The sequence below is a fragment of the Stenella coeruleoalba genome (genome assembly GCF_951394435.1).
Source record: "Stenella coeruleoalba genome assembly, chromosome: 7".
Taxonomy (NCBI): Eukaryota; Metazoa; Chordata; class Mammalia; order Artiodactyla; family Delphinidae; genus Stenella; species Stenella coeruleoalba.
Genome location: NC_137153.1, coordinates 59084106 through 59110230, shown reverse-complemented (window position 1 = coordinate 59110230; position 26125 = coordinate 59084106). Strand labels below are relative to the sequence as shown.

The 26125-nt window shown below is 39.6% G+C and overlaps 1 protein-coding gene across 1 annotated transcript in view; it reads right to left on the bottom strand.

Moving 5' to 3' along the window:
• The window catches only part of FREM1 (FRAS1 related extracellular matrix 1), a 272527-nt gene that overhangs the window by 38312 nt on the left and 208090 nt on the right, over positions 1 to 26125 (bottom strand). Inside the window, exons 29-37 of the mRNA XM_079926359.1 lie at positions 22146 to 22347; positions 21284 to 21428; positions 12400 to 12529; positions 9769 to 9841; positions 3219 to 3368; positions 1513 to 1751; positions 778 to 825; positions 340 to 504; positions 32 to 160 (exon numbers count right to left, since the gene is read on the bottom strand). Of these exons, the coding sequence (XP_079782485.1) occupies positions 32 to 160; positions 340 to 504; positions 778 to 825; positions 1513 to 1751; positions 3219 to 3368; positions 9769 to 9841; positions 12400 to 12529; positions 21284 to 21428; positions 22146 to 22347 (1281 nt within the window). The remainder of the gene's footprint in view (positions 1 to 31; positions 161 to 339; positions 505 to 777; positions 826 to 1512; positions 1752 to 3218; positions 3369 to 9768; positions 9842 to 12399; positions 12530 to 21283; positions 21429 to 22145; positions 22348 to 26125) is intronic.

Sequence of the window (26125 nt, the reverse complement as noted above, 5' to 3'; positions counted from 1 at the left end):
CAGGTACTTGGCTGCTCGGCCTGTGTCCCACCTTGGTGTGAGGGCTCCAAGATTTCCAGGCAATTCCATTGCACTTATACAGCTTTTGGAGGCTTTCTTCAAAGTGGAAGAGTCCCTTTAATTCCAGTGTGCAGTTCTTTGGAAATGAGGGCAAACGGTCCTATGGCAAAGAAAGGTGATTCAGACTTGATGTAAGTTGATCACACTTGTACCTCTTTTAGGTCATCCTTTGTTGAGTAGCATTTGTATTGCATCAACTATCCCCAAGCCTGAAGGCTGTTTTATGACCCAGAACACAGCTTGTTGTAAAGTGAATAGGAAGTGAAGAGATTTTCATACCTGTTGGGGGAAGTGTGAGCCAGTTGTGGATTCCTCCTTATCTGCTTGAGGCAGTTCTGCCACTTTGATTGTCTTTTGTGGCTGACTAACAATGGATACTTTGGCCTTACTTTTGTGAGTTGAGGAACTGTCATCCTCCAGTTTCAGGGAAATCATTCCATGATACTTGAGGAAATCAACAAACAACAATAAAGAAAAAATAAACACCAAGAGAGCAAACAAAAACATTTGTTGCAAAAATGAGCAATCCGAAAATTGGATCAAAACAAAAAGATAAAAGGTGTATTTTTTTTTCTGACCACCCAAGCTTCTAAAACAAATTTCAAAACATGTTTTTAAGAGAAATACATAAATATAACAGTTATGAAAGGTAGTTTCACTAAATATTTTGTATCCATAAATACAAGAAATTTAGCAATTCTCTCAGACTATGCTTACATTGTAGATGATGTCTGTTCCATTTCTATAAACAGAGGATGGATGGACCTGAAATCAAGAGAGAACAAAATATGAAAAAAATTGACTTGAATAATAATTAGCAGTAGGGTAAAACCCTTCCAATAAGATATTTTTAATGACTGAAAAATTTTTAAACATATATTTTTCTTAAGATTTTCCATGCCTAAATCATTGGAATTTTTATAAAATCACTGGACCTAATGGCACTTTATCAATGTTGACTCATCTATTCTTAGTCCCAGTTAGAGAGAAAAAACATCCTTATTTTTTTGGTACATCTATACTACACAGAGGTCCAAGAAAACACACACACACACACACCCCCATGAGTGTGTGCCTGGTTAGAAAACTAGGCTGATAATGTCAAAGCCATTGTTTCCACACCCAAGTAGATCATTTAATCTCATTCTATTTCAGCGTCACTGGTCATTCCCCATCTGTCTTGATCACAAAAGGAACCAAAGCAGAAATCAAATGGATGAGTCAGTACATCTATCACCTCAGTCAGTACAATAAATGAAGTAGGTCGGCATTATGATATTTGTATACGAAAGGCACTTCATGATGGTATAAGGAACCGTGAAAATCACCATGGCCCTCAGTCACTGTGAGAACCAGAACAGCTTCCACAGTGTTTCAGAATACTTATTAAGATCTTTTGATCCTTTCAGTATGCACTCCACACATCAAAACCAAAGAGGTCCCCATCCTTACTCTTTTGCCATTCCCTTGGGTCCTAAGCTTCATGACAGAAAGATCTTCAGAATCAAAGTCCCGCAGGGTGTCTCCCTTGGCGACTGCTAGCTGCTTGGAAGACGGAAGGGGTCTTCTTTCCGGATGAAAGGAACCAGAAGTGGTGCGTGAGGGAGCCCCTGGGGAGAGCAGCCTCCAAATGCCCTTCTCCCATGCATTGGGCATGTTTGCATTGAAGGCATATGAAGGATGGCACTGTCCTGGAGGCGCACAAAATGGCAGGTCAGTTCATTTTACACAAACAGATAAGTGATCACATGGAGAAAGTCCCTGGAGCAGCTTGTCATGAAACTCAGACGGATGATTTTCCCACCAGATGTTGCCTTCTGCCATTTGCCAGAAACCCCTTTACTCTTCATCAGTGTTCATCCAGAAAGGCTGTGCCCTTCTGCACATCTACAGGGTGACTATAAGTCATGAAATTGATTTCACGAACCACAGATGAAAATCACTGTCGTGATTTTATAATCATCCCTTCTACCTGGGCAATAGCCTCCCTTCATATTATAGAACTCCTCCATATTATCGGGTTTACTCCCTGATCAAGTATCATTGCACAAACACTTTAAAGTGTTCATCCTTTCCCCAATCTCCTAGAGGGAGAAACTGGAATTGTTTGAAGATGTCAGTGAAATCAAGTTAACAGTTATAAAAATGAGCATTTAACTGTTACAGAAAAGATCCAGTAAATCTTAATGGAGCTCCTTTGATTAGAAATATTGCCAATTAGTATGAAAAAATGCTAAATCGAGCAGCCTCGTCTGGATACTTTACACTTCATGCGTAAAGTGTGTATTTTATGTATTTATGTACTTAATGTGACCAGAAAATTCTACTGAAAAAGAAATGAATTTGGTGAGGTAAGGTGGTATGGGAGAGATGCTATGGTAAAGGAAAGAGGATAGTGTCTGTTTTTATTATAGGATGAGAAAGAGGAGATAATAAATTTCAGGTAAGAAAAACATACGGCCTGTAGGGCGTGATGTGTCAAAATAGGAAGGTGAGACCAAGCATAGTAACTGGACACTTGTCAACTGCTAAATAGACAAATAAGTAAAAGGTATTTGGCAGGAAAAACGTCAGAGCACCAAGACTTTGGGCTGCTTTTTATTTTATTTAGTTCACACGTTGCTCTTTAGCATATACTATCCAGGACCTATTTGGCCGTGCAACCCAAGGTTATTAATTAATATTCTCCAGCTGCTCCTGAATCCCCAAGCCAGCTGCATCTTTCACATCTATTTTTCTCCAATTCCTTCCTCTCAGAATTTTCGGGGTCACGCTACAGTGGGGACTCAGATTTTAGGCATTAAGAGCTCTCTTTAACAGAGGAAGATAATTACAGCCCTATAAACTCTGGGGGGAAAATAATTGTCGATAGATTCTCAGCGACATTGTTTCCCCCTTGGTGAGAACAACAAACGGGTGAGGAAAAAAACAACGAAGCTCTGACTTGTTGCTTTTCTCAAAACGGTCGTTCTTAGCAGGAGGAAAACCACATGAAGCAGAAACCAGAATAAAGGGCCTACATCACGACTGGGGTTGCTTTCTTGACAAGAAATTAAGCATTTTGATTTGAAGGTGTTATCAAGCACACTGGCTGTTGAAAGCAAGCAACTACAGTGCCAGGACTGCTCCTGATTTCAAGATGAGGATCAAAAGAATACCTCCTTTTGAGTCCAAAATTTTCACTGCCGTTTTTGTCTTTGTGCCAAGAACCGCATTCACGGGGGAGTTCAGAATTACTTCAAAGACCTCATCATCTTCCTCTAATCCGTCATAGGTAATTGCTATATTCCACATCTTAGTTGACATTCCTACAAGAAGTAAACATTTTAATTACTCTTTAATTGCTATTTCAATCACCTAGGTGTCAGAGAAATATATTAATTAACATGTCTACAGCTAGACTGCAGTAGCCTGAGTGAGCTATTGTACTGCTACCAACTCGCTGAAGTCGTGCTGTTCTCCTAAATAATATTAAGAGACCACATTTGTTCCTGGACAATGATGTTTCCCTTTAAATGCAAACACTGTAACCAAAAAAGCAAGCTGCATTAGGCAAGGGATGAACAAAAAATGGTGAGCAGTTGAGATCTAAGACAATTTTTTCCTGACCTGCCCCTTCTCTCCTTAAGAATAAACAAGTACTGCAATCTTTAAATCTTAATAGTTTGAAAAACCTTAAGATGTTGATGCAGACAGTCAGAAGTGATTATTGGATGGTACTTCATGCTATTCACAGAAATGATTGATTTCTAACGACAGCTGCTTCCATCGGCTGCCCTACTTCCTGAGATCCTTCTAGCCCACAAATGCTTTTTCTGATGATGTAATACTCAGGAGTTTGATATCCTCCTACAGAGAATTTATAGGCTGGGGGGGTTCTTGAAATAGACGGAGCCAATTTTTTTTTTTTTTCTTTCTGTCTGCCTCTGTTCATGGAGTTACAATCAAGCTTGGTTCACAGTAACGTTGTGAACTTAATGCAAAAGAGCTTTGATGTTACAAGCATATCCCCAGCTATCCTGTCACCACCAAGATGGGACACAAAGCAACCCCAAAACCACAAAATATTAAAGTGGGAAGAAACTTCTGAAATTGTCAAATCTTGACCAGTTTCCAAGACGTGGATAGCAGGACATCTCCCATGGGTTTATTTAGAAGAGCTGGCAGGAAGGAAAGAAAGTATTGTTTAGGGAAGAAAGATGGCTCAGTTTTAAGGGGAAAAAGATAAACTTATGGTTTAACCTTTGAGGACTAAGTTTTGAAACTTTATTCTGTGTCATTTACTCATTGGCTATTTGAGTGATTTTATTCCCATAAACCCATCTATATAAGCAGTTAAACATTTTTTTCTAGGCTTCTCATCTGAAAATCGGATTCTTTTCTCCTTGCAGGTTGTTTTCTACAGATGTATTTTGCAGGTTGTTTTCTACAGATGTATGCCTCTCAGTTGTGCTAGCTAGATGATGGCCTCCTTCTTGAAGGTATGTTGCTTATAGAGTTCATCATGGAATCTAAGTCTCATCAATCCCCGACAGAATCCAATGGAAAGAGGAAACTGTTCACTTATCCTACTCTTGCCTGCACTTAGAGAGAAAAATTAAGGGTCTTTGAAATAATTTTATTAAAAAAAAAATAGGCTGACAAGTAAGTTGTTAAGCTTTCAGTATCCACTGAGTTTTTCTTTTTTTTTGAACTTTTTTTTTAATGTTTTCAAGTCTCATCCATGTTGTAACATGTATTAGTCCTTCATTGATTTTTTTTTTTTTTTTTTTTTGGCTGCGTTGGGTCTTTGCTGCTGCGCGCGGGCTTTCTCTGGTTGCAGCGAGCAGGGGCTGCTCTTTGTTGCGGTGCGTAGGCTTCTCATTGCGGTGGCTTCTCTTGTGGCGGAGCACGGGCTCTAGGCACACAGGCTTCAATAGTTGTGGCTCGCAGGCTCTACAGCGCAGGCTCAGTAGCTGTGGCGCACGGGCTTAGTTGCTCCGTGGCATGTGGGATCTTCCCAGACCAGGGATTGAACCCGTGTCCCCTGCATTGGCAGGTGGATTCTTAACCACTGCGCCACCAGGGAAGTCCCTCCACTGAGTTCTTAAATCAATTACTTTCAGTCTTTACAAAGGCAAAATTTGAAGCATTTAATATAAACTACATAACTCCCACCTCGTGGCTGGATGAATCAGTCCATCAAAATATATATTTTGTATTATGTGCTTGCCTTTGGTGGACGCTAGGGAGAATACTAGAGGTATAACATAAGGAAGCCCTGACATAAAGGAATTTAAAACCTTCTTGAAGAGACAAGATGTAAATACCAAAAAAGTCAATTATTCCAGGTTGTGTATAATTAGCTGCCACAAGGTACAGAATAGATGGTAAATACTACATGTATGTGGGCTCCAGAGTTGGAAGGACCTGGGAGGAAATGGGAAAACAACAGAAGCAAAGTCAGTTAGATAGCAAAGCAGAGACCTTGATCAGGAGGGCTGAGCAGATTACCCGGCTGGAGTAGAGAGGTCACGCCAGGGAAGAGAGGTGGTAGGTATAGCCAGACTGCAGAGAACCCTCGACACTAGGTGGGTCAGACTCAGACTTTAAACCACAGGCAACAGGGAAGGCTCTTGAAAATGGATGTCTTAAAAACATGAACCTGAAAGTGGTATGTGGGAAGATTTAGGGGCCCGGGCAGACAAGCAGAGAGGCTAGAAGTTGGGAATCCACGTAGGCAGCTGTTGTAATAAATTGGCATGGAGAGAAAAGAGACTTGACAATGAAGAAGGCATATGAATACTAAGGTTTTAATATTCAGAGAGCTGTTTTGACTCTCAAAGCCCATAAAGTTAAGTGTTATTCAAATAAAAATCCAATACAAAAAAAATTTTTTCCCCAAGCCCCAACCATTTGCCTTCTTATTTTAAGAACTGTTGAATAAATTATAGTACCCCTTCCCCCCACTGCCCCACCCACCCCCCAAAAAACCTTAAAGTTTTTGTAAAACCTTATGAAGTAGAACCAGATGGTTAGAGAAGATCTATTCCAAGTTTCATTTAAGTACTTTTGATTGGTTTGCTGCATTGCAACTTTGTTTATATGTCTACCAGGTAGGCACACAGGACCTCCTTTTTTAGGTTAATGAGATTAGAAATCAGAACTTTCTTAGTTTTTCTTTTTCCTTCCTCTCCAGCCTTCAAGGTGCAAAGTATTTGTGAAATCACGGTGATTATAAACAATTTCAGAAGGCATGAACTGGCCCCCTGTTCCCATGAAACAAAAGGTGCTGAAGAGGAGAGAGAGGTGTCAGGTTATGCAGACATAGCCCACTTTACAGAGTGAGTTAATTCCTGGATATTTTCCTGCAAAACACATTTCACTATTGAAAGACATATTCTCAATGTTTTTCAGCAAATGCCACGTGAGAGAGCTGTTCTTTGGAAAACATTTTGACTCAGGCACGATGAAGTCTCAATTAAGAATGCAGCAAACCTCTGAAGAACATTTATTTTAAAGGAAAACAATCATTTTCTTAAGAATATTTGCACTTTGACTCAAGATTATTCACAATAGCAGAAGGCAAGGTAGTCAGGGTTAGCTTTTGGTTTGGTACAAAGCTGCAAGGCAAGCTTACTTGAGTGTAGCTCACTAGACTGAAAAGTCCCTCAGTTTCTCTTCAGCTCCCTCCAAGAGCTCTCAAACCCTATGATATTCCACTGTCTTTGATTTCTCACTCTCTGTTTCCTCACCAATCATGGAAGCTGCTGTTTTTAAAGAAATGAACAGATTGCTTTGGGTGAAAGGGGTGGTAATGGGGATGAAGACACCAGATCTGAAGGAGGCAAGGATGAACAAGATGGGAGTAAGTAAGTATTTACAGGACCCGTGGACACGGGGAATTCTAACATTCTCTAAAGGAAGACATCAGCTTATGAAACAGTTTCTGGCTAATAAGTTCCAAAGCAATGAACACCCAAGTGTTGTTTCTTTTTCATTTATAAGCTATATTTATTTATTTTCTTAAAATGTCTAAATAGGGACTTCCCTGGTGGTCCAGTGGTTAAGACTTTGCGCTTCCATTGCAGGGGGCACAGGTTCAATCCCTGGAAATGGAATTAAGATCCTGCATGCCGCACGGCGTGGCCAAAAAAAAAAGTCTAAATAGGGCTTCCCTGGTGGCGCAGTGGTTAAGAGTCCACCTGCCGATGCAGGGGACATGGGTTCGTGCCCCGGTCCGGGAAGATCCCACATGGCGCAGAACGGCTGGGCCCGTGAGCCATGGCTGCTGAGCCTGCGCGTCCGGAGCCTGTGCTCTGCAATGGGAGAGGCCACAACAGTGAGAGGCCTGTGTACCGCCAAAAAAAAAAAAAAAAAAAAGTCTAAATAATCTCTAAAATTATGACGATTTAGACCCTCAGAAGCCTTTAGTATCTACTGGAAGCAGCATGTAAACTCTCTTGAAAGCAAATGGGCATTCCCTCACCCAGTGGGACTTGCAAGAGTTAGCTTCCAGGAGCTCCTCCAGTGTGATATCTTCTAGTCCCTATCAATCCAAACAGAGAACCTGGTGGGCTGCTCAAAATCCACCAAAAGCCAAAATCACTCCTGATCTTGGGACAAACAGACCTCAAATAATAAAGGTGATATATGACAAGCACTCTTGCCTCTTGAAAAGAGGAAAGGCCGGACCTGCCTTAACATGAAGTACATAAAGAGCACAGAGCCAATGCATCAAATCCTTTCATCTGAGGGTTGATCAGAACCAGAGCCTGCAGCAACCCGAGGGTAAACTTCAAATACATAACAGGAATAGCTCTTCTCCTCAAGGGTGGTCAGTCTGAGGGACAAAATTATGCAAGTCAGAAACTTAAATATCACAGGAAGGAGGCCAATAACAATATCGGGATCGTTCCATGTCAAATGTAAGGCTCTCTGTTATAGGTTGAGTTGTGTCACTCAAAAATCCCTATGTTTAAGTCCTAACTCTCAGTACCTCAGAATGTGACCTTATTTGGAAATAAGGGCATTACAGATGTAATTCAGATGGAGTCATACTAGAGTAGAGTGGACCCCTAGTCTATTATGACTGGTGTCAGTATACAAAGGGGAAATTTGGACACAGACACAAACAAGAACATCCTATGGAGATAAAGGCAGAGATCGGGTGATGCAACAGAAGCCAAGGAAGGCCAGAGATTCCAGCAAAGCACCAGAGCATGGAAGAGAGACATGGAACAGATTCCCTCTCAGCCCTTAGAAGGAATCAACCCTGCCCACATCATGATCTTGAACTTCTAGCGTCCAGAACCATTAGAAAAATAATTCTTGTTTTGAAGCTACCAGATTTGTGATACTTTATTAGGGTAGCCCCAGCAAACTCATACAGTCACTAAACATCGTACAACTTGTGGTGAACTGCAGAAAGGCATTTCTTTTCTACGTTTAATTTTTTTTTTTTGGTTGTGCTGGGTCTTAGTTGTGGCAGGCGGGCTCCGTATTTGCGGCTCACCGGCTCCTTAGTTGTGGCATGCGGGCTCCTTAGTTGTGGCATGTGAACTCTTAGTCGCGGCATGCATGTAGGATCTAGTTCCCCAATGAGGGATTGAATCCAGGCCCCCGCACATTGGGAGCGTGGCGTGCTAACCACTTCGCCACCAGGGAAGTCTCCTCTACGTTTAATATTAAGGTTGTCAGTTTTGGAGTGGTAATGGTATTCAGGCCATTTTGTTTTGCCTTTGCCCAAAACTTCATGTGTCAGTGGCAGACAATGGCTAAAGTCTTGATTGGATGGCCTGTTCTCAGAATGCAGAACACCTCCTCTGCAGGGGAGCAGAAAGCCACACGCCCTGGCTGCTTCTCAAGGCCTTTTCCTTTTGTCCCTGGACAGGTGATCTAGGTCCATTCCATACCAGAGGGAAAGAGAGACAACCATGCAGTGCAGTGAGGAAGAGCTACTGGTTCCCATCTACAGAAACCAGGGAAAGGGGGCATGGCTCCCGCCTTGGTACTTAAGGCACAGTTAGCCAAATGAATGTCTGTCCTGCAGTTTAAGTCCCCTTCTTCTGCTACCAACTCCCCCAGGAAGTCTTCCAGGATTTTCCTTAGCCAGAACAATGGCACATCCTTGGGGTCACAATGTACTCTATTAGTGAGTTGTTTTCATGTCTATATTTCTCACAGGATAGAACATCCTTGAGAACAGGCCCCATGCTTTTGTATTCCCTTTTGCACCTAGCAAAATTTTTCCAAACGCTTAAAACAAAACAGGTGTTATCTAATTAAATAATAATTTCCCCTGGAATCTGTTCATATCAGCCTATTCCAAGAGAGATAATTTAGAAATGACCCTTTAGGAATCCACATGACTATAACATTCAAAAAATTTCCATTAAAATATGAGGCAATTACATTATTTCAGCTTTGTGTCAGACCTCTGAATAATTTTTTTAAATGGCATTTTATCTGGATTTTTGGATGTTTGCCTTAATATTTTATATATTTTATTTGTTACGATCTCTCTTCTCATTTTAAATAAATACTCACTAGTAATAACATAAAATATGAGGGGCAAAGCCTCAAGTACAAACTCATCTCTCTGGGAGAGGGGTGATCCTGTGCCCTGAGGAGTTTCTAGTTGGCTGAAGTTGCATAATAGTCTGTCTTTTCCACCATCTCCAGACTTTCTTACAAAAACATGAAACAAAGTGTAGACGCAAAACGTACCTGGGTCAAACTGAATCAGCTTAGATGGAGTCATAGTGAAATCCTTTCCAGCTGTAGCTGACACTTGGTTGACCTTAAGAGGGGAAAAACAAAATCTTTTTTTTAAATAAAAATAAATATTCTGTAATAGAAAAACATCTAGTCTGATCTCATACTAGACTAAACTCATGCTCTTAAATCTGTTTTTAACATTAAGTGTTTTTTTTATTCTAATACATCATTTTTGACCCATCTTCCTTAAAGTTAACTTTTTCCTAGACTAATATCAATGGAAGTAAACATAAAACTTTATTTTTTTCTTCTCCTTTATAAATGATTTGGTTATTGAAGAAAGTAATGTGAATTTTAAACAGTATATTTCTCTTTGTTGCAAATATCATTTTATTTCATGGCCTCCCCTCTACCCCAACCAGGTCCTAAAATAATGCCTTGGAGGAAAGGGAGAAGGGCAGTGAAGAGAAGGAAAAGTGGGTACTGCTGACAACCGAGGTGCTGATCTGTCAGCCAGCTTGGTGGTATCCTGCGAGCTCAGGGCACTGAAAGCCTTTAGACCAGATGAACTAAAACAAGTCTGGTCCATTTTCGCATCTGGATGAAACCATTCCTCTTCACAGACATGAATGAGGGCTCTGTGGGAATGACAGTCCTGGGGAACAGCCACACAAAGGCCATCCACACCCAGAACCAAGGGCTTCAGAAGCTCCTTCAAGTAAGTTGTTAAAAAAAAAAAAAATTCGTCCAGTCTAAAGAGACAATTGGCTGACCCCTTTTTCCCCATCCCCCAGGGCTAAAGAACAGAGGTGATTTAAGGGCTCTGACATCTCGTGCCCTTAACTTCCCCCAGAGGAGCCTAAATATGTGTGAAGAACACATATTTAGTTTGAAATATGGTTGAAAAGGAGTTTGAAAAAGAAGCTTCAGCTGGTTTGAAAAAGAGGTCCTTGAATGAGATGTTCAGGAAAGTGAGTTACTCTATTCCTTCACTTTCTTACAAAGGGATGAAGGGCACAAGTAAAAACTTGCAAATTCCTATTTCTTTGGTCTCAGACATTATCTGCATTTCTAACCAAAGGCCCTAACATGTGTCAGTGGTCTGCAGTGGAAACGTTTTGCTCAAGAAGAGTACTGCCTCCTAAGCTCCCATTTCTTCTTTCTCCACAATGCCAAGGATCCTCCCCAACAACCTTTCCCTGTGGAAAGGCAGCCCATTGCACACCTGTACCCATCATATGCTGGGAGTTATATTTCCCCATGTGGTTCTTGCACGTGCAATTACCTAGTATTTACCACCACTGAGCTTACAGAATCCTACGTGGGAAAAGGAATGGGCTGAGTCAAGGTGGCTGCAGAAATGAGTCCGGTGCAGGTGTGTGATTCAAACCAGGGCAAACAACGTAGGGTAAGAGTGCTTTCTTCTCCCTCCTCCCAGCCAAGCAGCCAATAGGCTCCAGGCTAAAGCAGCAGGCTGTGCTGTAAGCAGAGTGGTCCCTGAAGGACTCGGGCTGTTTGCGAAAGGCCTGCAGACTCAGCTGGCAGCTTCACTGTGTGCACTCAGCTTAAGCAGACAAAAGGTTCCGTCACACCACGTCTGTTATTTCTACCTGGCATGGTGAACGGTTCTGTGGCCCGAAACTCCAGACTGGAGCATATGGTGCTTTTTATGGAGGACCAGAAGAATATTAGAAAACCATCCAGGCGGGTTCTTTCTTTTTCCATAAACTATCTACTGGGAAGGTAGAGGGGATACCCAGTTATCTGATGATTTAACAATAATAAAACACCCCAGATCAGGGGAAAAGACCCTATGCCCACTAGAAAGATAAATACTGAGTCTGGATATAGTAGGATTTATGTGCACAAGGTTGTGAGGGTGATTTGAACTTATTATTGTAATTGAGACTTAACTGAGATGGCATTTTTTCCCCAGAAGCTAGTATCACTGCTTTTTTCCTTAGATTGAGGAGGGGAGTCTTTCAGGCTCATTCACCAGCATTCGTATGTATAGGATTTTCATGTTCTCGTTCACGTGAAGTGCAATTTTTATAGTGACTCCTAAAAAAATCTTTCAATTCTAGAAGCCATAGGTTGTGCTTCACGGCCCATGGCAGTGTAAAGAAATAGCAGGTGACTAGTCCAAAAATAATTATTGAAAATTCCTTATATTTCAGGGTACCTGTATTGATACATGGTCTCTTAATTTTGCGTGACTTGGGTGAAGCTTACAATAGGTGTGTTCCCTGATTTTTTCATCCACTGAGACCACAGGAAATGGTCCTGGTGCATACTAAGAGAAAGCCATTTGGGGACTTACATTTGCCTACAACTCTCCTTTCCAAAGCAGAGTTTGGCCCAAGTTCACTAGGTTGGATAGATCTCCCTTGTGAAATCAAACTTCAAGAGTTAAAGACCAGATTTAAAAACTAAAAATGGGTTAGAAATATCCTATCTAGGAGCTAATGCACCTAGATAAGTGATGGAGGGACAAGGAGGTTTTGTACTTAGACTCTCGGGAATAGTGCAACACTCGTGCAGTTTGAAATTTCCTTAGTTACTCTGAATTTTTCTAAGGAAATAATCAAAGGCACCAACCAGCAACCGAGGTTTTAGCTTGAAAATTGACAGACTTGTTACCTTTACACTCACAAAGGCCGAGTCCATGGAATATCCCTTTCTGGTAATTTCCAAGGGCAATATGCCCACATTCTCACAGACCTCATATTCAGTCTGTGACCACTCGATATGAGACCACTTCAGTTCCAAGCTATGCATGTAAGGAAAAAAAGAAAGAAAATCATGAGAAATGCATAATGGATGCCTGGGGGGCTCCTCTGCTGGGTAGGAAGCTGAACCACTGGTCCACGCTGGGAGACAGAAGTGGTTCATCAACCTACACCAATGCTACAAGCTCCTTACACTTGTTTGGGACGTTTTAGCTCACAAAGAACTTTTACTGTCACTGTCTCATTTATTGCTCTTAACAATGCTGTGATGTAGAGCACGGATAAGAATTCCATTTATAAATGCAGAAATAAGGTTAAAAGTCTATCAGAGGTCTTACAATTATTAGTGATAGAAAAGAGACTCCTACTTGCATCTTCAGAAGGGAAAGGAGCAGGTGTTAAGTTCAAGGAGAAGTTCATTTTTGGAAAGGACATTGATATGAAATCTTCTCTCCTATCTTTTGGCCTCCTTCATCAATACAACAAGATCATTTCCAGGCACAGGTCTTCTCTGAACTTGGGTTCAGTTTAATAACAAGATATCTTTGAGGATGTGCCTAGGAGTTAGAATGTGCATGTGTTTTAAAGCATTATCTGTCCCTTCCTCTGTGCATATAAAAGGGCTACGCTAATATGTACCTTGGATGCAGCTATACAACAGGATAAACTTGCTAAATACAGGGTGGTCTTTTTTCCCCATGCTATATTTAGTGAGCCCGACATGTGATGGAAACTGACTTCTTTAATCCTCATGGCATGGAGAGGGACTTTTTCTTTTCTTTTCTTCAGAAAAGAACACTGAGCTTAGAGAGGTTAAATAACTACCTCGAAGGCAAAAAGCTATAACAAAGCTAACAGACAGCAGAGATGGAATCCCCAGTATAAATCTGAAACCAAATGTACTATTCCTTCTCTACCATTCTTCTTCCCAACTGAAGTTCTTCATGACTCTTGCAGTCTGAGCTCAAGCAGGGGACTACAATTTTATCTTTACCCTGAAGTGTTTCCCTTTCTGAGGTGAGAAAACTTGAAATGTTTCACCTGAACATTTCTCTTCAAATATGTTCTTACATCCTTTACCCCCTTGTAACCTTTCAGCAATAAAGACATAAGCAATCTTCACTATGATCATCTAACCCACTCCCATTGCTTGTGTTTTATTCATTTCCCTTTCATTCTCCATTCACAAAACCCTCAGTGGTTGCCTTACTATATTCCCAAACTTTCACTTAGATTCAGGCTCTTTCCTCTAGACTTATAAAGTTACTTTACAATTTTCTTTTCCTTTCAGAACTAGAAATTCTGGGTGCTACTATGTAAAGCATAGAATTCACAAATTTCACAGGGCTCTCCAGACTTTCCTGTAGATCATTCATATTAGAGAGTAAGTTTATCCTCTAATAATCACTGTATGTCCTTGTACCAGTCATGTGTCACAGTCACATCCTATAGATTAAGTTCACGAGCGAAACAAACTCAGTAGCACTGTCTCCTACTCCACCAACCCTGGGCCAGTGGGACAAGCGGGAGTGTGGGAGTGTGGAATGAATTTGTATGAATGTTTATTCAATCAATACATATGAAATTTATTATTATTGGCATGCTGGGCTTCACAAAATTTTGACATGAAAATAGGATCCTTATATTCAATAGTATTCAAAGACCCCTCATGGGTCTTTGACGCAACTGATTTCAAATCAAGACATAAAGAAATAAGAGACTGCTTAAAGAATCACAAGATAACAAGCAACAAGGATAAATGCTATAGAAATAACATAGCATATGTTATGTTAAATATAGTTATAAATGCTAATAGAAATAACACATTGCAAAGAGTTCCTAAAGGATCCAGATAAATGAGAACGGAGAACAAAATCAGCGAGAGGGATTAGAGAAAGATAAAAGAGGAGGAAACGGGAACAATGGGAAGGGGTGAAATAGATACACAGGGATGGATTTCAGCTAACTCTCAGTAAGGTTCAAATGAGTTTCAATGTTCAACCTTCTAAGAATCCATCCATTGCTAATGCTAACCATGATCAGCAAAAATTCATCAGTGTCACTCTGCAGGTCCAGGTGACCCCAAGGCCTAAAGTGAAATGTGATTTGATTGCTGATCTAGATCCATAAGGGGACCATGCAGAGTGTTGTTCAGCTTCAAAGCATTAAGGGTCTTGGTGTCTGGGAAAGTGCATACATAACCCTGATACACCACTAGAATGCTTCATAATGCGTAGAGGTTAAGATTGTCATTACACAATGTTCTACTTTATTTTCTTAAAACTGCTCCCTACAAATAATAAAGATCTATTGAAAAGCCATGAAATTTAAGCCGGGCTATATATTTTCCAGAAAAATACTTAAGTCACAAAGCACTTGCATTCCTAGAGGATATGTGTGACACATGTTTTGAATGTGTTTTTTGTTTTCTGCAGTATTGTATTGAAGAAGATCTTTCTACACTGAGACTGCAGTTGCTAAAACTCTACACAAACACCTGAAAGAAAAGTAAGAGATGTAGTTAATCACTTGGGAATTCTCCCTGAAAGAAGCCACACAGACGTATGCTTGGTATCATGTGGGTAACCAGGTGCAGGACCCCATGAAAGAAATGTTGGGAAGCTCTGGATTGCGAGGTGTCATGCAGACAAGAGTTGGTTCAAATCTTCACATTTTAATGATCCCTCCCTTCTATTATCACAAAGTAAAGCTCACTCTAAAGTCAGAAATTAAGTTTATAGATACACGTTCTGTGAAGCCCACAACGCAATCATTTCAAGTCACTTAGCAGGACATGAGAACTCCTTAAGGCCCTAGGTCACGGCTTCTCAAACCTGACACTATCGACATCTGGGACCAGATGATTCTTTGTGGTGGGAGGCTGTCCTGTGGCATTGCAAGAAGTTTAGCAGCATACCTGGCCTCTACTCGTGAGATCCACCAGATTTAGCCACACCACTCCCCTCTGGTTACAACAATCAAAACTGTTTCCAGAACTTTCCAAATGTCCCTCATGGGGAAAGTCATCCCCAGGGGAGAAACGTTCCCTAAGTGACTGTGGGGACTCAAAACAATAGAACATTTTATTTAATGTATAAGCTAAATTTTGGTTCCCAACAACTATCGTGAATGAAAGACACGGGATGGAGGAGTAGAAATTAAACGGGATGGGACTTCCGGTCCCTCTCTAACTCTAAGTCAAGCACGAGAAAATCCGTTTAATCACTCGATTTAAAATTGCAATCCGTCCCCAGAATCCAGTGTCTGTGATCCCCCTTAATCTGACCAACTTTCATTTTCCAAAGTACGTATCGTGTATACCATACTATTTACTTAGGTACCAAGGAACTTAGCTAAGTATTTAGGTACTTAGCTCCAAGTAAACAGGGGTCTTTGGTTCACTGATGTATCACCAAGTCCCTTCTAGAGTGACTGAGACATAGTAAGAGCTCAATAAGTATTTGTTAAAGGAAATAATGAACCTTGTTTAGCTTCCTGTTTGAAAAGCTAAGTTGACCACTGAAACTTTTTTTCTCCCCAGCCCTATTAACGTATTTCACACAGTCTGAAAAAACAGCTAGACTAGATGATCCTCACGTGTTTTTTCTAGCCCTGACTCACTCTGGATTCTTTAGCTCCTATTGGACTAGAGAGAAAGGTGGCATTGGTAAAAGAGCATTCTATCATAAAGCATGATTTCTTGTTTTCTAAGGCCTGTGCACGCTTCTCAACATCAGACAATGTCTAGAGACAGCTTTGTTTTTCACAGTGGGAGGAGGGTGATACTGGTTATTTAGCGGGTAGAGGCCAGGGACGCTGCTAAGCATCCTTCAATGTATAGGACACCCAACTCACCCTCCACCACTGCCCCACAGCAAAGAATTGTCTGGACCAAGTAGTTAATAGTGTTGAAGTAGAGTCAAAAATATATACTTTCTGATATTTTATTTTGTGGCTACTCGGTTCATTTATATGAAGGAGCAATGGACCAGAAGAACCAGTTGGGATTAAAACTCTACTTTGGGATATGGGACATTAATCCAGGTTAACAAGGGTGTGTAAAAAAGGTACTTGGCTGCTCTATGCCTCAGTTTCCTCACTTCCCGAAGTGCAATAATAATGAGTCTGTACTTCAAAGAGGTTAAATGAACCTTAATGAATACTCATTAAGTACTTTGAGTTTCTCAGTGAAAGGTTTTATAGTAGCTAAAATTGTGAATAAATTATTCTTATAACTAGATCTTCACTTATAATCAAGTAGCACATGACTTAAGAAAATAGAAAAGGTAAAAAATATTTTTCCAAGTGTTCAATCTAAGACGTCAACTCAAAGGGGATGCTATTAAGCTCAGTAAAAATGCTATGAACACCTGCACTTTCATATTTGTCTTTCTCGCATGATAATGGGGAAACAGTGTTTAGCCAGGAAGCAGCACAGCTAGTACCCCAAACAAGTGCTTTGGAATCAGACACATCTCACAACCACTTATTAGTGTGTGATTATGGTCAGTTAGTCTCTCTGGACCTCAGTTTTCATTATCTTTAAAATGAGGGGAATCATATTCACGTCAAATGATGCAAATTAAAATTTGTTAATATGTATAAAGCACCTGTACACAGTGGGTGTTTAATAAGGGCTATTTCCTTTCCCTTCCTCTGTGGTTTCTTAGATCTCATCTGGAGATAAATACTTTAACTTCTGGCTTGCAGGTAACATGAAAGCTGAACCTAACTAAGAGTTTCAAACTCTCCCCCTACAATGTGTTTCATAAAAGCTGCTAAAGCATTGCCAGGTTCGCCTGCTAGAAATTCCTTTTCTTTTTTGATTTCTTTGGCTCTTCTCTTTTAAGGCCAAGGATGAATAACAGAACAGCTAGAATGAGGGTAGCCAAAGGCAGGAGAAGAATCAAAGTGCTTAGAATCATGAAGCAGCTACTGAGTTATGCAGAACTTCAGCAAGGGTCAACTTTTCTTTTGAAGTTCACCTTTTTGCAGTGGGCACAAGAAAGAGGTCAACCCTGAATACATGTTAAGAAACTGGCTTGGTCAGAAGTCAGCTATATTCTGTGGTCTGCAGAGGTGTTTTATGTGGTCCTGTGTAACTGAGTTTGGGTGGTATGCAGACCACCTTGAGATTCACATCGGACTAGAGAACTGTCGTGGGCGTATGAGCGAATCACGCCAAGGCGTGAGCCGATAAGATGAGCACTCACGTTGAGGTCAGGGTGCACTGTGGCCTCTGCCATTCATTCACTTAGTGACTTCTGGCCAATTACTTAAATGCTTTGAGCCTGATTTTCTTCTCACCCTCAGAGAATTGTGTTTTGTAGATTAAATTGGACAACATATGTAAAAGCGCCTAGCACAGTGCCTGAAATTTTGGCACTTAACCAAATCTAAATCTTGATGCAAATTTCCATGGATTTCAGTGTTCTAAAATAACTTCTATTTACAATAAAATGTCTCCCAGATGTATCCCTTGAAAAACTTGTTTCATGAGCTATTCTGGGGTAGGGTGGTCTTGGTTCTATAGTCAAATCAGGTTGAGATATGTTGTACACTATACCCCTCTCTCGAAGATTCCCAGTGCATACAAGCATCTTCGTGACTCTAGCATTTGATGCATTAAGCAGCCCGCAAGCTAGCAATAACTTGATTACATTAAGATTTGCAAACACTATTTCTAACGGAATATCTATTGACCCTTCAGGAATGATATTCTATAGAAATGCTGCCATGGTAAAAACTTACTAGCAATCAAGATTCTGGGACAATTCCCCCTGAACATGGGTCCTTCTTGTTCTTTAAAGAGCCTCCATTTTGCTCCAGGTTGCACCCACCTGTCTCTTCAGCTGTGTTATAGAAGGTCCCACCCCCTTAAACATGCAGAATATTAATCTATTAATACCATTTAAGCCAGAAAAGAACACAAAGTTCCACAGCATTTAGCTGATTGATTAACAAGCATGTGGATTATTCACTTTGTGGATCAACGCAGAGTCAAGTTCTAACTAGAGATGGGCTTGAGCTGGCCACCAAATGTCTCTGGGATCCTTCTTCAGTCAATTGTTGCCCCCTTGTGAATGAACAACAATAGTAATCACCACCACAGGTCCCATTTGTTACTGACTTTAAATATAGAAGATGCTTACATATGTTTTACCTCATTCGTTCCACTGAAGAAATTGTAGTACTCCCCCCACTTTACAGATAAGATAACTAAGGTAAGTAAGCCTTGACCCAGGTCAGTGGGAGAGCCAAGGCTCAAACCCTGTTCTTTGGCTCTCAGTCCAGTGGTTTATTGTGTATTATCTGTCCCATAACCCCCAGTGCCTTAGCCATGGAGTACACACTCATATTGAAATGTAATTTACATTTAAGGTCTTGAGGAGTAAGTATTCCCCCTTTCTTGTTGCTTTGGTGGCCAAAGACTGGAGAGAAAGAAGGGAGCTGAGTCTGTTGCTTCTTTTCCTATAGGCCGTTTCCGCACACTCATTAAAAGTGGGCAAAAAGTCCTTTAGCGCAGCGAGGAAAACCATGGACTCAAGAACCGTACTTTCTGGACCTAAATCTTAGCTCCTTCACTAGCTAGGCGTATGAGCTTGGAAAAGTCACTTCCTATCTCCTTTTGCGTCAGACTCTTCACCTGTAAATGCTGGATTATGATAGTACCTAACTTAAAGGTGGTTTTGACGATTAAACGAAGAGCAATGAACTAGAGCAGAAACCTACATTGTAAATGCCTGTGATTTATAATGTATGTGTAAGTAGCTTCCTGCTGGTTGTCATGGGAAGACAGACCACTATTCATAACATTTGTTTCCTGCTGGGAAGAAAAAGTTCTTCTTGTTCCAAAAAACATCTACTTACAAATGAGGTTAGGGCCAACTATATCCTTCAAAATTTATACAGATAAGCACTGAGTAGTTTCCACCTCCCCCCACCCACTCTAGAGGAGACAACTTAATATATGTCAGATCAAATCAAAGTTATTTGGGATTAACCATCAGCAGGCATATTTTACTTTATATTCCACTGGTTCCAATCATTACAAGCTGAATTAGAAACAACTTCAGCGTAAGTACCTGAAAAAAGGTATCCAGTACAAGTAGGAGCCTATTTTAAAAGCCTCAAGTAAGGTTATAAATTCTGTGATTCTGCAATAAGTTTGAGGATTATTTAAAATCATAAATCATCTTCAAAACAATGCCCTTGGTAACAATGAGGACTGAAAAGGGTATGTAGGTGAAGCAGTATCAATCTAGCTCTATTTTGGGAAAAAAATTCTCTGGCACCTATGCTGTGTTCTCATGTGGAAGACCAGCAGTCAGCATTTGATGAGTAGCAAGTCTGATCAATATTCTTAGGTTTTTTAGTTGAACTATTAAAAAGCAAGTGAAATCAATTTATTAATACTTTTGGAGCAGGATTTTAAAAAAAAATTTCCTTGAAAATTGGAAGACATTTGTCTGAATTGCAAGTAGGTAATATATTTTCTATAAAGGTTGTAATCCCGAGGCAAGAGCATTTTAATGGTAGGTGGGCAGCTGTTTTACTTTTATAGCGCCATGATTGTATTTTAATGTCAGGGGACAGGACTTCCTTGCTCATACCTATTTCCCAGCTTCTTGTACTGCACACCTGGCCTATAGTAGCCACTCGGTAAATATCTGGACCAGGTACTGCAGGCAATAGAGGTGGGACCCTGGGAACATGTTTTGTTAAAGACGTGTTTTTCTAACAATGACTACAGAGACCTCTGCTGGCAGATATTGGGACTACAATTCAGGATTAGAAAGAAAAAGCAAGAATGAAGGGAGCAGAGGTGAATTTCTCAATTTTTCTTTTCTTCCTTTGTCCATATTCTGTCATAAAAGCCCCGTAAAGGAGCTGTCCTCACTTATGGGACGTAGTTTGACTAGGATAAGGTAAATACTAAAACTAGGATAAATGAACAACTTTCCTTCGAGGTGACTGGGAAGGGTATCAAACTTAAGAAGAAAGAAAAAACACTGCACGTGGAGAACTGGGCTATGATTAACCTTTCTGTGATCATCTGACAGCTGGCAAGTTACTCAAGGTACACCTTCCAAAAAAGTTTAGAATAGGGACCTGGTGAGTGAAACTACTATGGTCTGTGAATATTGTTAATTTTGAGGGTTTGTTACTCTGGTTATTCTGAAAGACATACACTTTATACAAATTTTAAGTATCACTTAATATCTCCCCAAGTCTGTTTTCCTCTTTGTACTGTCTTCACCTTACCTAGGGTAGGTTTACTGACTTACTAAAGCAGTCACTAGTTATTGCTTGGGTTTTTGGGAAGAGAAGATGTTTTGCTAGCATTTCCTGACTTCCTCATTCTTCCCAGTTCTAGACATTTTAGAGATTTAGATTTAGGAAACTGTGGTTACTAACACGGTCCTAGAGTGACCTCTTGCTGCATGGTTTGTACATGAGCCTACAAGCTCAGTCCTGGATGCCAGTGAATCGTCAAGACAGAAACCTCCGTGGGTGTGAAAGGATATGCATTTGTAAATGCATGCATAAAATGAATGACCCAGTTAAGTTAATGAACTTAACTTTTTAACGTTTCCATATTCTGTGAAGCTACTGGCTTTCCCATTATCAAGCAGTAATAGAAGTTTCCCTCTCCAAAATCAATTCTATGAGCTTGTGAAATAATCTATCAATTTGTCCTCTTAGATTCTGATTAAAAAATAACATTTCGCTTTCCTAATAAGATACATTCTGGACATTATATGCAGGACTATTGAATAAGCAAAAGAATTTACATTTGAGGAGTGGCAGAGTTCCCCGTGGGGTCCATGACTTGAAATTCTATGGTATCTGAATTTACTTCCAAAGATGGGTTTATGATGTAAAGAACGGTCTTACTGTTTAAGTCCTTTTGGCTAAATTTCTTGTGGATAAATTCACCTACAAAAAAGAAGTAAATGAGTTTCACTGGTAATCAAACAAAATATTAGGTAAGAGCTGATACAATTTTATGGCTATTTTATTTCAAACTCATCTTTAAAAATAGCCAAAGTATATTTTTTAAAGAAATTAATAAAATGTAACTATCTTAAAATTCAAATTCAATGAACTTAAATTAGGTTTCCAAATTACTTTGTCTCAGAAATATTGTACCTTAAATATGAAAATAGAGAGGGAGTAGGAAGATATAGTAATAAAATCTAAAATTCTGTGCCATCCTGTTTAGTGACATATTGTGATCATTGTCTTCATAAAGCAGAAATAAGATACAATCCAGAGAAAACTTACACCAAAAAAATTGTTTTTAATGAACTTACATCACCTTGGAATTCATGACAGAAAAAAATGAGTCACAAATATGAATTTGGTCCTGACAATGTGTGTTCCTGTCAATATATTACGATCTGGTTATTGGAAAAAAAGTTGTAAACAATAAACAACTGTGTATCAGTATTTAGTTCTCCCACTCAAGATGAATTTAGGAAAACTCAGCTTCAAACCCTCTTTAGCACCTATATTGATTTATAAACTGCATCTATCAGGAAGCCCTGGGGAGTGTTTACCAAATGGGCCTGCACTTAATTAAATTACTGTCTAGCATTGCCAGCCACTGGGTATTTTAAAATGAGCAATTACAAGGAGTAAGGAAGGCAGTACCTGTTGTTGTATTCTCCAGATGTCCATGTTGGGGGCCTCGTAAAATCTTAAAGATGATCTGATTGCCATCAGTGTCGGGGTCCGATGCCTTCAACACGTGGGAAGTGATGTAAATCCCATAACAACCATTTTTCAGGAGCCCCACTTGAGAAGGGGAATGCAAATGTGTGACGTGGGGGGCTGCTTTGTCCACCTGGTCCACCTGCATGATCAATAATTACACACAGTGTTATACAAAGGCTTCTCATCCCCAAGCAACACAGGGCTTTAATGGTTCAATGATGACAAACGCTCCTGAATTTCAGATTCCTTATTGGTTAATTTCTGCTGAAAACTATCTCATTCACAATATTCTCAGCAAATATCATAGTGCCTGGAAGAGAGGCCAACTTTCTACTGTAAACTTTGACCCAGCTTTATTTATTTGTCCATCGTCTGACTACCCCATTAGGACCTAAACTCCCTGAGGGCAGATACATGTCTTTTTCTCCCCAACTATTCCCTGCACCTGGCACAATGCCCAGCTATAACAGAAGCTCAGGAAATACTTGTTGAATGAATACATTAAAACTGACCCAAGAATTGTATTGCAAACTTAATATTAGTTCTACAGAAGGATTTCCCCTTTTTCCCAGTGTTTGGTGACTTACAGAAGAAAACATGTAAGGGTTTACAAATGCATTGAACATTTTTTTTGTCATGTCTTTGTTAAGATAGCAAAAACGTTGAGTAGAAATAAAAATACCTCAGTAAAAAAAAGTGAAAGGTGCTTATCTACAGGCACTTGCATATTTGTTTTATTGACAGTGAGAACCGGGTAACTAAACAGGTAGACTCAATCTGTGAAGATTGTGATGGGCAACTACTCCTGAGTGAAAGAGATATATAGTTTCAAACACTACAAAGGGCCTCATTCAGGTATCCTATGGAGCTCAGTCCCTCTTCAAAATGACTCTTATAGGTTACGGAGGGAACATTTTAGGATGAATTAGCACAATTCATCACTGATACCACAAAAGAGGTACAAGGACACTTGTACTTCCCTTCACTCCTAATCATTCAAATTTTAACTTTATTTACCTCAAATGATCCTCTTGTAATTCTACGAAAGAATGTCAATGATAAGACTATATATATTTTTGGGTATGATCATGTGATAAACTGCTATTCAGCTATTAATAAGAAAAGGAGGCAGGACAAACTAGTAACGAAAAATTCCCACAATTCAACGTTAACTGGTAAAAACCAAACAACAAAACCCAGCGAGTTGCCGAATAGGAGACAACTACACTACCATTTTTGATCAAAACAAATACATATATATGTTCATACAGACAGAGACAAAATTCTGGGAGCATTTGCACAAACTTGTTCATTTGTCTTGGGATGAGGAAAAATTACCGCTTCTCCTTTGAGTATTTCTGTATGGAATTTTGTAACAACCAAAAATTTTTTTTCCTTTTAAGTTGGCAAGCTGCTTTTTGATTAAAGAACGTAATCATACCTCATGTTGGTAAATGTTTGGAAAAACAGACATTTTTATATTTTGCTGGTACAAATGCAAATTAGTGAAAATTTTCTGGAGATAAATTAGACATATATGTATATTAAAAATGTGCACATGCTGTGATCCAAAATTTTCAGTTTTTGAATGCATCCTACAGAAATACATATGTACGCAAATATATATATATGTGGATGTTGACTAAAATATAATTTGTAATAGCAATTAACAAAAAATTCCATAAAACATAAAAGTCCAACAGGGGATTTATAAAACACCTCTGCCTGAGATTGAGTGCCATGCAGCCTTTAAAAATTGTGTTTTCAAGGAAGATTTAATGACATGAGGAAATTTTTATGAGTGGAAACAGGCAATATGCATAATAGTACATATAATATCATCCTTTTTTATTGCAATAAAAGAATGCAAGGAAGCCACTGACAGCAGTAGGATGACGAAGGGTTATTTTTTTGTCCTTTTCTGTAGTTTATGAATTCTTTACAACAATTATTTTATAAGCTGAAATAGCAACAAACACTTTCAAAAGTTAGTCATTCTCCTCTCCTAAAAAAGTGTGGATAGCACCCTCAGAGCTGTGAGGTTGGGTGGGAGGTGGAGGGTCAAACACTTATCATGGCCATTGGGGGAGAAGCTCCAAGGAAGGATGGTCAATGTCAAGAGAGGACAAATACAAATACTTCAAGCCATGTAAGTAATACTCAAAGTTGGTAAATACTTGAGTATAGGGATTTTTTTTAATGTTATATTTTCCTTAAAAATAAAAGTATTACAAAATGAATAAATGCCTGTTGTGTTCATTTGTTTTTAAAAAATTGTTAATATCTACACTCCGGTTACATGGTCCCCTGTTGTGTCTTCAGTCCTACTTTGTGTTAAAATCTATTCTTGTCTTATTAAATTTCTAGTTTCTTCAAAAGCAGGTCTTTTGGATCAGTATAACAGAAGCATTTTAAAATATTGGAGTATAAGACATTTTTTTAAAAAGGCTACATCCTTATGATCACTTGTGTTGGATTTACTAAAAATCATCTCACACTTGCCTAAACCTTAGAAAGCAGTGATGCTGGTCCTTTCTCCCTCACTCCCACTCCCATTGTCTCCTTTTAAGAAAGATGACAGGAATCATTACACCAAGACTGCAGAATCTTAGTCAGATATCTGGACAAAACTATATTCAAAAAGAAACATGCATAACTATGTTCATAGCAGCACTATTCACAATAGCCAAGACATGGAAACAACCTAAATGTCCATTGACAGATGAATGGATAAAGAAGATGTGGTGTGCGCGCACACACACACACACACACACACAATGGAATACTACTCAGTCACAAAGAAGAACGAAATAATGCCATTTGCAGCAACATGGATGCAACCAGAGATTATCATACTAAGTGAAGTAAGTCCGAAAGAGAAAGACAAATACCATATGACATCACTTATATGTGGAATCTAAAATACGACACAAGTGAACCTATCTACGAAACAGAATAAGACTCACGGACATAGAGAACAGACTGGTGGTTCCCTAAGGGAGAGGGGCTGGGGGAAGGATGGAGTGAGAGGTTGGGATTAGCAGATGTAAGCTATTATATACAGAATGGATAAACAACAAGGTTCTACTGTATAGCACAGAGAACTATATTCAATATTCCATGATAAAGTGTAATGGAAAAGAATATTTTAAAAAAGAAGGAACGTAAATATACATATAACTGAGTCACTTTGCTGTACAGCAGTAATTAATACAACACTGTAAATCAACTATACTTCAGTTAAAAAAAAGACTGCAGAATCTTGGTCGGATAGACATGATTTCCTACAAAATGAATGTCAGATTAGTGCCTGCTGGTATCAGTTTTGTGTTTAAATCCAGTAGCTTTGCCCTCAGTTAGCCAGGTTGGGACCCTAACTCTAACAGCACCCATGCTTAGTAGACCTATTTGGACCAATTCATCCCTCAGTGGTGGTTGACGTCTTATTGTCTTGCCAGAAAAAGCTCTTAAAAGCAAGAGACTGAGGAGGTCACTCTCCTGCACTGCTGGAGGGGTGAGTCATTTCCTAAATTGTTTGACTTCTTGGCTCAGAGACACCAGGAAGTTCAGGGGAATTGTGGGAGAAAGTTTGAGGCCTTCCTTGTGAGGTTTTTTGTTCGTTTGCTTGCTTGCTTTTTAACACACAAGGCAAGGAAACCCTTGTACTTTTAATGAAAAACCTTTACAACAAGTATTGAATATTTCCCTATCAGTAAATTCTACAACTTCCAAGAGATAACTCTCCTATGATAACCATGTTCTTTAAGATATTATTGGTGTTGGGAGAAACTTGATTTAAGTTCTGGTACTCTCTTCAAACTGTACCCCCTTTGCCCTCTCTGTTCTGGAGTGTAGTGCGGAACTCTTATGCCTTCACTCAGAATTAGTAACTCCTACAAATTTGCAACCAAATAGAC